General features: G+C 56.8%; 1 protein-coding gene across 2 annotated transcripts in view; it reads right to left on the reverse strand.

Moving 5' to 3' along the window:
• Positions 1 to 1,398: 1,398 nt before the first annotated feature.
• The window catches only part of PGBD5 (piggyBac transposable element derived 5), an 81,390-nt gene continuing 69,551 nt past the window's right edge, over positions 1,399 to 13,237 (reverse strand). Inside the window, exons 5-8 of one of the 2 annotated variants that reach the window (XM_031460855.2) lie at positions 10,917 to 11,114; positions 5,285 to 5,390; positions 3,671 to 3,894; positions 1,399 to 3,582 (exon numbers count right to left, since the gene is read on the reverse strand). In XM_031460855.2, coding sequence (XP_031316715.2) covers positions 3,699 to 3,894; positions 5,285 to 5,390; positions 10,917 to 11,114 — 500 coding nt within the window. In that variant the 3' untranslated portion in view covers positions 1,399 to 3,582; positions 3,671 to 3,698. Of the gene's footprint in view, positions 3,895 to 5,284; positions 5,391 to 10,916; positions 11,115 to 13,237 lie in introns of both variants that reach the window. The other variant, XM_031460854.2, reaches the window with a different exon arrangement.

Raw genomic sequence — 13,237 nt, forward strand, 5'->3', positions numbered from 1 at the left:
TCTGAGGCAGCTGAGATTCCGCCTGCTAGGGGATAATGTAGCAGGTGCCTGGCGTCTGCAGAGGCGAAGCACCCCACGTGTCCGAGCGGGGTGCGCCTCGGACCCGGCAGCAGCGCTGCCTGCCAGCTCTGCCACACGGGGGGCTTGCCCCTCGGGGAAACTTTCCTTCGGTGACCTCAGCTATGTTGAGCCCCCACATACCTGTACCCCAGGGCTCTGGAGGCACAGACCATGCTGTCCATGAGCCTGGGCCCTGTGTGTCCGCCCGTGGTCACCTGCGGGACAGTGCTGTGAGCCACAGGGTGGACGGCACGCCCCTTCCCCTCCCATCAGCCTGTCACCAGCTGTTCCTACCAGCCCTCCAGGGCCTGTTGCAGAGGGGGTGCCTTTCCCCTTAAATGCAAGCTGGGGTGGGAGGAATGAGGTCTGCGATCCTGAACTTCACTCACTGATGACGGTGTGTCTGCCTCACCCCTCTGCTGGTCAGTGCCTCTGCGGCTGGGAGACCCTGCGATGCTGGATGCTGGGCGGGGTCCCTGGAGGGGACAGTGGGGCATGGCCATATGCTGTAACCCGGAACCTCCCAGCCCCTGTCTTGGGGTCTGCAATCTCCTTGCCTCTGGCACCACTGCAGAGTTAACTGGGTTCTGGTGGCCAGGCCTTGTCTAATGTAGTCAGTACACTGGACTTCTTTGCCCAGAATGATCCAGACATCAAGAGTCTCCTATGTCACTCGCCTGGGTTTTGAAGTATGGCCCTAATGGACTGTTCCAGTGACCACAGTAAAATACTGATCAAAACTGAGACATCCGGGAAACAGAGCCTGGATAAAAGAGGGAACATGCGTGAAATACAGACCCTGATGACAAAGGCACCCAATGCAAACAAATGCATTCAAGTTCCGTCCTCCTAAGAAAAACCTCAGGTCCACTTCCAAAGACAGGGGCAGTCATGGGACTGCGTCACTGACCGTGTGAAGCCACGTCAGGGGAACTTGCATTCAGCCTAACAGACCTTCTCTGGAGAAGCTTAGAAGCTCTACTGGTGTCTGGTTTCACGCAGGGCCGGGGAGCTCACGGTTCCACCCATCCTTCCCAGACCCTGGAGCAAAGACCTCCGGCGGGGGAGAGGCTTGCCACAGTGGCAGGGCCTGCAGGGAGAGGGGTCCCAGCAGCTGTGGGATGCGGAGGGGCCAAGGCTGTGCTGGCGCCCCCTTTCCCGGCCACCAGTAACGGCCAGCTTCTAAACGGGCCCCTCCAGTGCGGACGTGCCGGCCTTCAAAGCCGGGGAGGAACGGAGCCTGGTGAACTTCAACCAGAGCGGTTGCTAAAGTCACTCCAGACCATGTCCATAAGGTGACGGCCGGGTCCCCGCAGGTTCTCCTAGTCAGTCCCGCCTGTCACTTTGGGAGGAAACATGAAAGTGTTCTCAGCCTCGAGAAGGCTGGTGTGGTCACCGCGCCTCCACTGGAAACCCCACTGACCTGCTGTCTCTTTCAATCATTTACCAGAAAACAGGTGGCCACCGTCTTAAAACCAAAGCAGTAAATCGGTGTAATCACCCCCTAATTACTCGATAATGTGAAGTCACTCATTACCCGTCACAGTAGCGCTTCTTGTGTTAGATGAGAGTGACACGCACAGCCTAAGATTCTAAGGAAGAATCGATGGGTTGGAAGGCAGGGCCCCAAAACATGACTGAAACACTCCCAGGACTGGGCAGCAGTTCTCGTTTCCACTAGGCAACACTTAGCTGAATTTCTATTTCAACCGCTCATTGGCTCAGGATACTAGGAACAGCTAAGACCACACACGCTGGATTATTCAACAGGAAATCAAGTCTTAAAAGAGGAGCTGTGGTTTTTGTGCCAGACCTTTCCAAAAAAAACTCACATATTAACAAAAAGCCAACATCTAAATAGACTTTTATTTTTTTTTTCTTTGACTTATTTGGACAGAAAAGAAAACCCATCAGCTTTCATCAGAGTCTCCCTAAGTGTTGGAAACGCATTAAACTCAGAAATAGTGGACCTTGTAGAAAAGCATCACAAATTAAAAATATATTTCTCCATGTGGTAAAAGTGCTTTCGATCCAATTCAAGGACACGGCAAAGGTGTTCTGAAACGCAATTTAAAATTTGGCCTACAATCCGTGGCATCGAATTAAAACCACAGGGCGAGGTGACCATCGTGAGCCTGGGTACAGAAAGGAAGTGGGTGAGGAGCATGCTGCCGGCGACACTTAATTCACTGGGTGAGAACAAGGAAGAAAGTCCCGAAGCCTGAGTTTTTGCATCTGTAAAAATGAGGTGGGGGCACAGGAACTGGGTTGAGGGGGGATCATGTCAACTCCAGAAATGACTTGCTTCTTGTCTGTGGGGACAGCCACACTGGCCGACCACCCTGGCCGAGGTTTTGGTCCAGGTCTCCGAGGGAGACCTGGGCCCCTTGGTCCAGAAAGGCCCCAGTGTCCCGGGGAGTACACAGAGATCTTGCTGTCAGCTGCTTGTCATGTCGGCCTTTCAGGCCCGTGATGCGCAGGCCCCCGGCCCCACGGGTATCACACCCAACCAAGCTGGGAGAGGGGACTTTGTGGATGCCACCACACGGTTCTCAGGGGTGCAGCGAGCCTGGTAGACACTGCCCGCTGACCCCACCCGAGGGAGCGAGAATTAGCAAGCGGTCAACCAGAGAGACAGACATTTGGATGTCTGTCTCAGCCATGCTACGTATTTTGCAAAACAAATGACTCTCTCCCAGAGATGACATCCGTGAAAAGCTCGAAGCCCGCAGCCCCCGTGGACCCGACAGGGGAAACCATGTCTGCTCTGGACACAGGCCGCCGTTTCTGGGCCGAGGCCCGGGCCCCAGACAGTGATCATGCAAGGAGCCGTGACTGGGCTGGGGCAAAAGAGGGAGGACAGAAAACAAGAGGGACGTATCCTTTTACAGAAGATCTGAAGCCACAGTAAGAAAATAACCTGAAGATATATTTAAAAATAAAAAACAGCATCCCACTTCACTGCCATTCTGTTGGTGTTTTCCCCACCTCCCCCATCCACCAGCCTCAGGGGAAACGGGCAGGAAGGCGTCTGTGTCCCAGAACGGGCCACCGCTGCCTTTGAATTGCCCCAGTTTGTGTTTCTTCTTCTACGAGCCCCATTTGTAGCTGCCCGCACGAGGCAAACGCTGGAAAACCCTCTGGGCTCTGACACACACCTGAACGATCTTGGCCACGTGGAGCCAGTCCTGGCTCACTTCCCATCACCTCCAGACACAGCGTGACACTGTGCCACATCACCAGCGTCCTCCCATCTTTACAGGGCAGAACGTGCTTCGGCTCAGCCTATCCCTGGCGGCCCCGGTGGCAGCGGCCTCCCAGGTCCCTGTACTGAGCCCGCTCTCCTGAAGCCTCCGCGGGAGTCGTGAGGGTGGAGCGCCCTGCTCTGGCATCACGGAAGGTCTGGGGGTGGCCGCTCTCCGGAGGGAGGACGTGCTCTTCTTTGCATGGAAGCCAGGACAGCACCATCCTCTGACCAGGTCCATCCTGGTCCCTCCAGAGGCCCCAAGCGCCCCTCCCGGGCTGCAGACACACGCAGGGCATCTCCGGGTCTCTGGCTGGGCAGGTCGGATGGCAGGCTCCCCCTCCCCTCCCTTGACCTGGTCCTTACCTAACTGGGGCCGCACCCGCCCGTGGCCTCAGTGGGCTGGCGATGTGTCCTCCAGGCCCAGCAGCTCCCGCACGAGTCTGTCACCAAACTGTGCCCGGCTGTACCTCTTCACGTGGTAGGCATCCGACATCTTGTACAGGATGTAGGCATTGTTGACGGCGATGCTGACGGCAAACCAGAACACCTGCTGCCAGGTCTTGTTTGGTTTATGAGAAATGAAATACCTGCGAGGACAGAGGGGATAAGAAAGGAGAGCTGGGAAGGCTCCTGGGCACCCCGTCCCGGGGAGAGATTCCCGGAAGGCCTCCTGGGGCTGGCGAGATGCTGCAGGGGCTGTGGGGGCGGGAATCAGGCTGGAGGGGTCAGCTCTCGCTGAGGCTCTGGTACGGGAACTTCAGACCAGGATGAAAACAAGCCCATCAAAGGATCAGGTGGGAGGAGGCGGGTCACTGCAGGGGATGCTGAAACCAGGAGCCAGGCCTCCTGCAGGGTGGCCCAGAGCTCCGGAGGGGCCGGGCCCGTGGGGCTTCCCTGCTTGTTAGGGGCCCTGCTCAGCCACTGTGCTCTGTGCACCCTGAACCATCTCCACGGTGCTCCCTCCTCCCTGAACACACGCCTCCTCATTGCCCCCACCTTCCGTGAGACCGAGGACAGATGTCGCCTCAGGGAAAGCCTTTTCCGCCCAAGACTGAGGACAGTGCTCCCTGGGGCCCCGCAACTCAGGACCCATCCTGTGCTGTGTCCTCCATCTGCACACGTGGCTTCGTACCCTGAATGCCAAGAGGTTGCGGCTTTGCAGCCTCAGTGCCACCGAAGCGCCCAGCAAGAGCTGTCCGGCAGGTGTCTCCTCAATCCGTGCAGATGTCTTTGTAACCACCTCACGTGCCAGCAAGGCGCTCGGCACACGGGAGGTGCTGCACAGCCTCCGTCCCGTGACTTCCCCAGGAGCAGGGCTCCCCTGCACACCTGGGGTTTCCAGGACACCAGGTCCCGGTGTTTCCCTCTCCACCAACCGGCAGCCCGGGAGATGCCGATTACCCTCGGAGCGGGCTGAGGAAGTGCCCGGCTGCCTCTGGGTTAGCCCAACCCTGTTTTAGGTGGGGAGGCTCCATCCCAGTAATTTAATAGTCAGACTGAGGTTCGGCAGTGATCACTTCTTCAGCTCCAGCTGTGGACAGGAGAGCTCACCCGGAGGTGGCGCTGTGCGTGTGGTCCACACCGTGCACTGACTGTGACACCACAGCTGATGCCGGTGTCCATCCGGACGTGAGATAATTAAGTAACCAGTGATGGAAAACCCGCGGCTCAGCGTGACGACGCCTGGGGCCCAAGCGAGTGGTCTGCGGGCGGGGAGGGCAGGAGGCTGGCCTGGGCCGGAGGGACCCAGAGGGGGAGGGGTCCAAGGTTTGCAGAAGTGGAGGGAAGGGCGAGGGAGGGGGCGGGGTGTCCAGAGGTGGGGGCTGCGTGGGCCGGGGTGGGCTGGGGTGGCTGCCGGACTGAGGCCTCAGGGGTTTACCTCACAGGGCCCTCATGTCTTGGCTCTGAGAGCGGGGAGCCTGCTCGCCCAGCCCCCGCCCGCGGCGCCGGTCCCCGCGGACGAGCGCGCCCACTCACTTGCTGTACTTGTCGTCGTACTTGCAGATGTAGCTGAGGTGGGCGGCGAACGCCTCGACGGCCAGGGGGCAGGGGATCTGCCCAGCCCGCCTCCTGATGATCGCTCCTGCGGGCAACAGAGAGGGCAGTTCCCTTCTGACCCTCCTCCCACAGACCCCGACTCACAGAACGGAGCGCAGGGGAGGAGATGGAGGAGAACCATCATCAACGCCCAGCTGAGGATGGCGGGGGCGTGACGGCAGGAAGGTGGCCTTAGCTGGGGAGGCGCTCCTGCCCCCGATGGGGCCTTGAGAGCACAGGAGGAGATCAGGACTCAGTTTCCCCCATCTCACTCCCTCGGGCTCCAACTCTTTCCAGGGGCCTGAGCGGGGCTGGGAGGAGGAGGCCGCGGAGGTTGGGGAGACCGGGGATCAGCCGTCTCTGCCTGCTCTGCCGGCCTCCATCAGGCAGAGGGAGGAACCAGAGGCTCAGAGGAACCAGGAGCTGCCCTGACCCCAGGCCCTGCAGTTTCAGGCCTCCCAGGACTGGGGGACTGAGTGGAAGGAACCCTTTATATCCAGCCGCCCCTGAAGCTCGCTCTCTGACATGCCTTCAAATGCCTCTTCCTACTAAATACCAACAGGAACGCGCCCCAGGGCCCCTGCCAAAGTCTCGGCAAGATTCAAACGTCCCAACGAGCAGGCGTGAGAAGCCAAATGAGACTGACCAGCCCTCCGCACCCCACTGCTGCCGAGCCCAGCCCTGTGCGGGTGTCCATGTGCCCCGGAGGGGATTCAGGGGACAGGGAAGGACGCCCTCTTCCAGGGAGCCATGTGCATTCAGGTGTGGTTGGGGTCACACACCGTTTCCTCTGACGGCCTCCCCTGCAGCATGACGTGATCAGAACGGCGCCAGTTTTAAAAAGGGGGTTCGTTCAAGGACTGTGAAGTTTCAGTACGATGTAAACGGACACAGAAGAAGTAAACACAGCATCTCACCGAGGGACAGGCCGTGGACAAGAACCACACACATCCATTTGCAGAGGCTGAGCCCTAAGCTAAGATCTGTCTTTTTTGTCTCCTGCCCCTGCTCCCCAAATACCAATTTTTCGTACTAAAAAAAAAAACCTGGACATCCTGTGAGAGATTGAGACGTCTACTCCTAGAGGTGCGGTCTGGGGAGGCCTGGGGTGGGACCAGGCAACACACTCCTAAAGCTTCCGGAGGTCAGAGGACCTTGGTGCCCAGGACGGGGCTTCTCCTGGAGAGAGGATTCTGGACGTGTCTGCTTAGGGATGCTCTGTCCCTTCACAGAGGCTCTCCTGTCGGGAGGTGCAGCCGCTTGAGCGTTCTCCAATTCTGGGGCTCTTTTCCTCCAAGGAGGGCTGTCTCTCTGCAACACCATTCCTGGGGGGACCCGTCCCCGTGCCCGACCTCAAGTCCTAGTGGGCGAAGGCCCCAGATCCCCACTCCGGCCCAGGCACACGGCCGTGGCGGGTCTCCCAGCTCCAGCTCTATTTTAATTCGTCTGACTTTCACCTCCAGCCTCCTCTGGGGCTAACGAGGCCCCTTTTAGGGCTCCATGGAGTCCATGCGGATGTGAGCAGGCCAGACCATCCCAGAAAGAGACAAAATCCCCTCTATTCTTTTCCCAGAAGCGGAGGACGACTCGCTCTGAGTCACCAGGGCGCCCAGCGGGGCAGGCCCTCTCTCTAGGGACGCGGTGCTGGCCGAGGTCCCGGAGCTCCCTGCCTGGTTTCAGCACCACCAGGGCCGCAGCTCCAGGGCTGCCTCTGCCCCAGACACTCAGCCGCGGGGGGCCTGCTTTCTCTCCCCGTGTCCTCGCCATCCCTTCACCCTTCTTAACATAACATGAGCTTGAAATCTCAGGAGAGTGGCTTCAAAAGCCAGGTCTGCATCAGTCTCTGAGGATTTTATAAACCAGGCCACCCTCCTCCCTGGGGCTATGTTGGATTTTGGACACTATTCCATCTGCCAGGGATACGACTGCTGTCCTGTAAGATCCTTTTCTGGGGACTGAAAAGCTGTAGCCAGTGGAAACGTTGACAAGAGGTTATCTGATACGTGCTGCCTCTGCCGATGCTGTAACCAGGAATGCTGTGTGCAGGGCTCCCTGGCTCGTGCTGGACACTCACAGCCGTATGTGAACCTGTGCACAGACCCTACGTGTCTACCCCTGGGACACTGTGTAGGCCTACACGGGCCTGTGAGAGAGCCATGTGTCTCCACCCTGCAGGGGGCCCGGCCTCCCGCCTCCCCCGGGCTTCTCGTGGCTGGGTTGACATTCCTTCTGCCATTTTGTCAGTCGGAGTGCGTGAGTCGGGCCCCGACTCACGGTCTCGTGTGGACCTTCCGGATTTACGTTCGTCTCATGGAATCTGAATCCTTAATTGGGTAAAGAGGGAGCTGGACGGAGATGAAGAGATGACAGACTCCTAATGGATTCTGGAAGAAAAGCCAATGGATTTGGTTCTCTGTGGGGACATCCCTCAGCAAGTGACAGTGTGTGGCTTTTAAAAAGCCGGTGCATGCGCTCAGCCTCTCTGAAAGAGGGCTCATTTCCCCTTAGGAGCTGCAGTAAAGGAGACGAGACCAGTTCCCCAATGTTCATAACTCGTTACACATTTTCTAAAATTGGAAATTCTGCTCAACTTTTCGAAGAGTAGATATGGTCACAGTAGAAGAGAGTGTGAAGTTGAGAAGAGTCTTTATGGAGACTTTGTCATCTGGGTGACAGTTCAAACAGGGAAGGAATGGAAGGGTTCTTTGATGAATGGTTCAGGTACAGAGGTAGGGGCTGCTTGGTCAATCAAACCTTGGCACTTAATTAAAAAACAAAAGCAAACCGAAAAAACAGTAGTAGCCCCACTGTTGCCATGTATCAAAATAAATTCCTAGGGGGTCACCACCAAGAGAACAAAATCACACCACGAAACAACCAGGCGAACCTAGACTCACCGGCTTTGGGACAGAGCGGGGGCTTTTAAAGCATGAGAGCACAGAATGTGACAAGCCCACATGGTACACAGACATGAACACCCTTTGTGTGTTACAAACACTAAGCTTAAATAGAACCAGAAGGAATATGAATGCAGAAAAATAGTTGCTATAGGCATGACAAGTGCTGTCAAATTCAGAAGACAAATACCTCAACAGAAAAATTGAGAAGAATACAAAGAAATTACTGAAAATTAGCTGATAAACACATGGCAAGGTGGTCAACCTTCACCAATAGTCACGGCAATTTATGTTTAAAATTTTGTAGCCTTTTCAGCCATCAGACTGACAAATTTAGAAAAGAAAAAAAATAGTGCTGGTGAAGTAGGAAAGACGCCAGTCCCTCCATGACTCACTGCAGGGGTTGTAATACAGCCTCTGGCAAAACGCCACATCAAAAGCCTTTAAAACACATTCAGATTCTTTGACCCAGTCTTTCTACTTTTAGGTTTATCTTGAGGAAATGATCAAAGATGTACCCAAAGATTTACGTATGAAGATCTTCACTGCACCATAATTCACACTGTGAATAAAACGAGCATTAATAGAGGTGAGATAAAGAAATTATGCTACATCCTAAGAGGTGGTTTTTAAAAATCATGTCTTTGAAGTACACTGGAAAGAAAAGCATCTCCTTTCATTAAAAATAAATTGGGGGGAAGGCAGAGCTCAGCGGCAGAGCACATGCTTTCCATGTACGAGGTCCTGGGTTCAGTCCCCAGTACCTCCATCAATCAGTCAATCAATCAACTAATCAAAAAAAACTAAGCACCCCCTCCCCCAACAAAAGCAACTAAAACAATTTTTTAAAAAGCAAAATTAAAAAAGTTGATTCTAGGATATGGACCAGGAAAAGGGTTCCCCGTGGGGAGCATGCTGGCCACACAGCCTGAGCTCTGCAAGCCCCAGCCGGCCACGCCCAGGGTCTCCACCCAGCCTGGCTCACAGGGGCTCACACGCCCCTTGCTGGGAGCTCTGCCCACAGGCCCCGGGAGGGACCAGGGGCCTGGGGGTGGGGGTCGGTCTACAGGGACGCTGTGGGCACACTCCTTCGGACTTTTAAGGGCATCTAGGGTTTGGGAATTTACGATGTATAACTGAGTACGTCCTTTAGAAATGGGAACTGGAACTGAGCAGAACACAAACACCAGTTTCAGCATATTTAAAAATCAACCTGTCCAGTGCACAAAGTCCTGGGTTCAATCCCCAGTACCTCCACTAAAAAAAAATTAACTAAAAAAATACCTAAATAAACCTAATTACCACCCTCCTCCAAAAAAAAAATTAAATAAACCACCAAAACAAAAAATCAACCCGCCCAGTTTTCTCTCCTGCCCCCTGGGTAGCCTGCTGCCTCATCCCACTGGTGTCTGATCCACGGGCCCCCACCCCTGAGACTGGAGCTTTCAGGTCTGTCATCTCGGATCTCACCGCAGGCTTTCCCCTCACCTCCCCACATGCAGTCTCTTTCTCGTCACTCCCTCGTTTCACCCCGCTCAGACCAGCGCAGATGTCCTGCTTCAGGACGTCCGTCCAGAGCCCGTCACCTCAGCTAGCCTGGTGGGTAGCAGCTCCGGCACCGGCACCGGCACCGGCACAGGAGCCTGGACTTGCTCCGGCCCCGCCCGTCAGGGAGCAAAGTCCAGCTCAAACTTGCCCTCAGCTGACAAGGTCAATTCCAAACCTCTCCTCTAAGCGCCTGGACACAACACTGGAAGAGGGGGGCTTCCTACACCCTCCACACCTCAGTGGGATAATGACACCCAAGTACTTGAGTCCCTGGATTGTAACTGTCACTGAGACGTAACGTGACTTAGGTGTGGGGGGGACTCAGGGGCGGGAATGAATGAACAACAGACCCTAAAGACACACGCGCGTACGTATCAAACACACATCACATATACACCCACCGCACACATGCAGACACACACACAGACACCTTAGCTCCCCGGCAATGTTCCCTCAGTAGCAAAGAGGAAAGATGTCTTACTGTGAAGGAACACAGGGGACTTTTCAAATAACGCCACAACTGTAAATATTTTGGTAAAGTGTCCTTTTGTCATTGCAATTTCCTTTTCTGCAGTTTCATGATGTTTTAGCTGCAGGTTAACTTACATACAGCCTCCTAGCTAAACAAATCCCTGTTATGAATGGACTTTAAATCCCAGGGGAAATTAATGATGATAGAAACACGACACCCAAAAAACCCCAAGCAAGTGATGAACTTCTAAGGAAGATACTGTCAAAATGACAAAGGCGATTGTTTTTCCTGCCCATCAGAATAGAGTTTTCGCAGAATCCCAGAAGCTAAAGTGATGCTGCTCAAACACAGCCCAGTGTCACGCCCACGGTCACCCCCACGGGTGACCTGGGGGACCTGCGGGAGGCTGCGTCAGCGACCCATAATGCCTGCTTCGTGGCTTCTCTTGACAGCTGGCGGGGAACGGGGAGCTGCCGGCCCGCCAGCCCGGGATGCTCTCACCTCCCTGGGAGACGCAGCAGCCGTTACTATGTGGCCCAGAAGCTGCAGGGCAGCAGGGGTGAGCACAGCCTGTCCCCAGAGCGGCACAACCTCCCTCTGCCCCCCGGCCCGGGGTCACCCACCTCCCTTGGCCCCACTCCCACGATGCACCCACCTTGCTGCACGGGTGAGTAGGCGTTGGTGAGGAAGCGGAAGGGCCCCTTGTTGTACCAGCAGATCAGAGACATGCTCCCTTTGGTCCGGATCTGGTGCTGGCCGCGGGCGGGCGGCGAGGCCGGGTCGCTCAGCATGGACGGCGGCAGGCCAGTGCAGTCGCTCTTCCGGGGACTGAGCAGGCCGCAGCAGTAGATCCCTGCGGGGACACAGCACAGCACGCGCCCTCAGAGCGGCTGCCCGGCCCCGCGCACGCCCCGCGCTGCGGGGACCGGCCCTCTGCGAGCTCCCCTGGGAGAGATGCTGAAGTCGGGGGGCTTGCACCCCAGATGTGCGGTCTCCCCCAGCCTCTGGAAGTCATAACACAAGCAGGGAGTGGACGGTAATGACCAGCAGCAGCGCTGAGCCTGTGCACCCAGCATTCCATCTGCTCACGTCATGCACAGGGACTGCAGACTCCCAGCCGGGCGGGCAGAGACAGGTGTTATAAGCACAGGTCTGTCTGCTGTCTAAACCTCACCGCAGTCATTCACCCCGATGCTCTCACCAAGACTCGCTGTCTTCAGGCACCCGGGGCAGCCCCACCGCGTGGAGCTGGGGAGATGCGGGCGGGTGAACCATCACATGCCGCGCACTGCGCACGGGTCCTGCCTGGGCAGCGCCAGTGGGTGGTGGAGCTTCCTGAGGGAGGACCCTGAGCGGGGCCTCTGGGGCCCAGAGTGTCCTACAGGGGCAGGACCAGTAGGAACAAGGAAGGTTCTCTAAATTCTGCCTGGAGTCAAGGACTTCCTCAGCCCTCCCTGCTCGTGGGGCCCCCCACTTCTCCCCACGCCTGGAGGGGATGTGAGGTGGCACTTTGACGGCAGCCCCCGGGCTCACTGATACGATCGGCAGTGACTGGAAACATTCCACATTCCACACCTGCGCTTTCCTCATCACTGCATCCCCACCCACATGCTGGAAGGACCATCTGATGCAGCCCTGTCCTCCTCCTGGCCGGGGGAGCAGCAGCGGGTGCGGGGTAAGACCCACTGGGGGCACACCCAGCCTTGTCGCCCAGAAGAAGAGGGCTCGCATCTCCGCAGATCCAACCACCCAAACTCCGCTGGCTTTGAGATTTAAAAGGAACCACCTATCTTTAAAACAAGGAAGAGGATTAGACGAAAGAGGGTAAGATGTTTTAAATCACCCATCAGGCTCGGGGAACACAGCCTGCCAAAGAGCAGCTGCATTTTCCTAACTTCTGAGAACAGCGATGCGGACGTGAATGCCTTTCCTGGCTGTCATTTTACAAAGCAGGAGGGACAGCCAGACCCTCACATGACCCCGTCTTCCACCCTAGCTGCTCATTAGCACCCCCCGGGGCACCAGCCCAGACAAGGCCCGCGGAGTCCCTGGGGGTGGGCGCGGCCCTCTGCGTGGGGGATGAGCAGGAGCCCCTCCCCGCGTGCTTGTCATCGCAGGGGAAGCCCGGGAGCCCTGTGGGAGGGATCCCTCGCCTTACATGCTTTTAACAAACAGGCAATGAAATCTTCGTCTGCTCTTGGAAAAACTCAAACTCCATGTCTAATTTTTCTCTTCTACTAGAAGATTCTCCTCCACCCTCCCCTAATTCCCTGGGCAGGGAAGGGTCTCCCTCTTCCCAGAACACAGGCCAGCACGCCCCAGCTCTCGGGAACAGCAGTGATGGCCGCCGGCATCCTTCCTCTGCACCCTGCCAGCCCCACCCCACACACCTGCTGTAAGCCACTCCTGACCACGCCGCCCGCCTCTCGGTCCAGGTGACGGAGCACACGCAGTGCGAGGCAGGCAGCGGGCCCACAGGGCACACGAGTGCTCTCAGGGAAGTTCTGGGAACCCCTGGCTTCACTCCAGGCATGCGACACTCCCACTGGGGCCTGCGTGAGCAGGCGAGGGGGCAGGGTGGCCCTGGCTCTCACCAGACGCTCTAACACGGGAACCCCCGTGCTGGGTTAACGTGCATTAGGGCTGGTTTTCTCCAGCTTGACTTCCACGGCCCCTCTTCACATAGTCTGATCTCTCCACACTGAGTTCTCTCAACACTTAAACCCTGAGCCCTGCTGGGGTCAGACTTGCCGATGGGTGAGACGCAGCCCAGGCCAGTAGGAGCCCCGGGTCCAGGGGCTGCTTCCTCATCGCTGCTGCTGAGGCCACAGGTCAAAGCTGCTGGCTCCCCATTATGCGAGAGGGCTGGCTTTTAAGGCCAGACATCAGATCCGTTGCTAAGCAACAGGTCTGCAATCCCTGCGGCTGGAGGAGCTGAGTGGGGGCTTCCTGTGTTTCTCTTGAGAGGAACGGATG

This window comes from Camelus dromedarius, chromosome 8 (assembly GCF_036321535.1).
Source record: "Camelus dromedarius isolate mCamDro1 chromosome 8, mCamDro1.pat, whole genome shotgun sequence".
Classification (NCBI taxonomy): Eukaryota; Metazoa; Chordata; class Mammalia; order Artiodactyla; family Camelidae; genus Camelus; species Camelus dromedarius.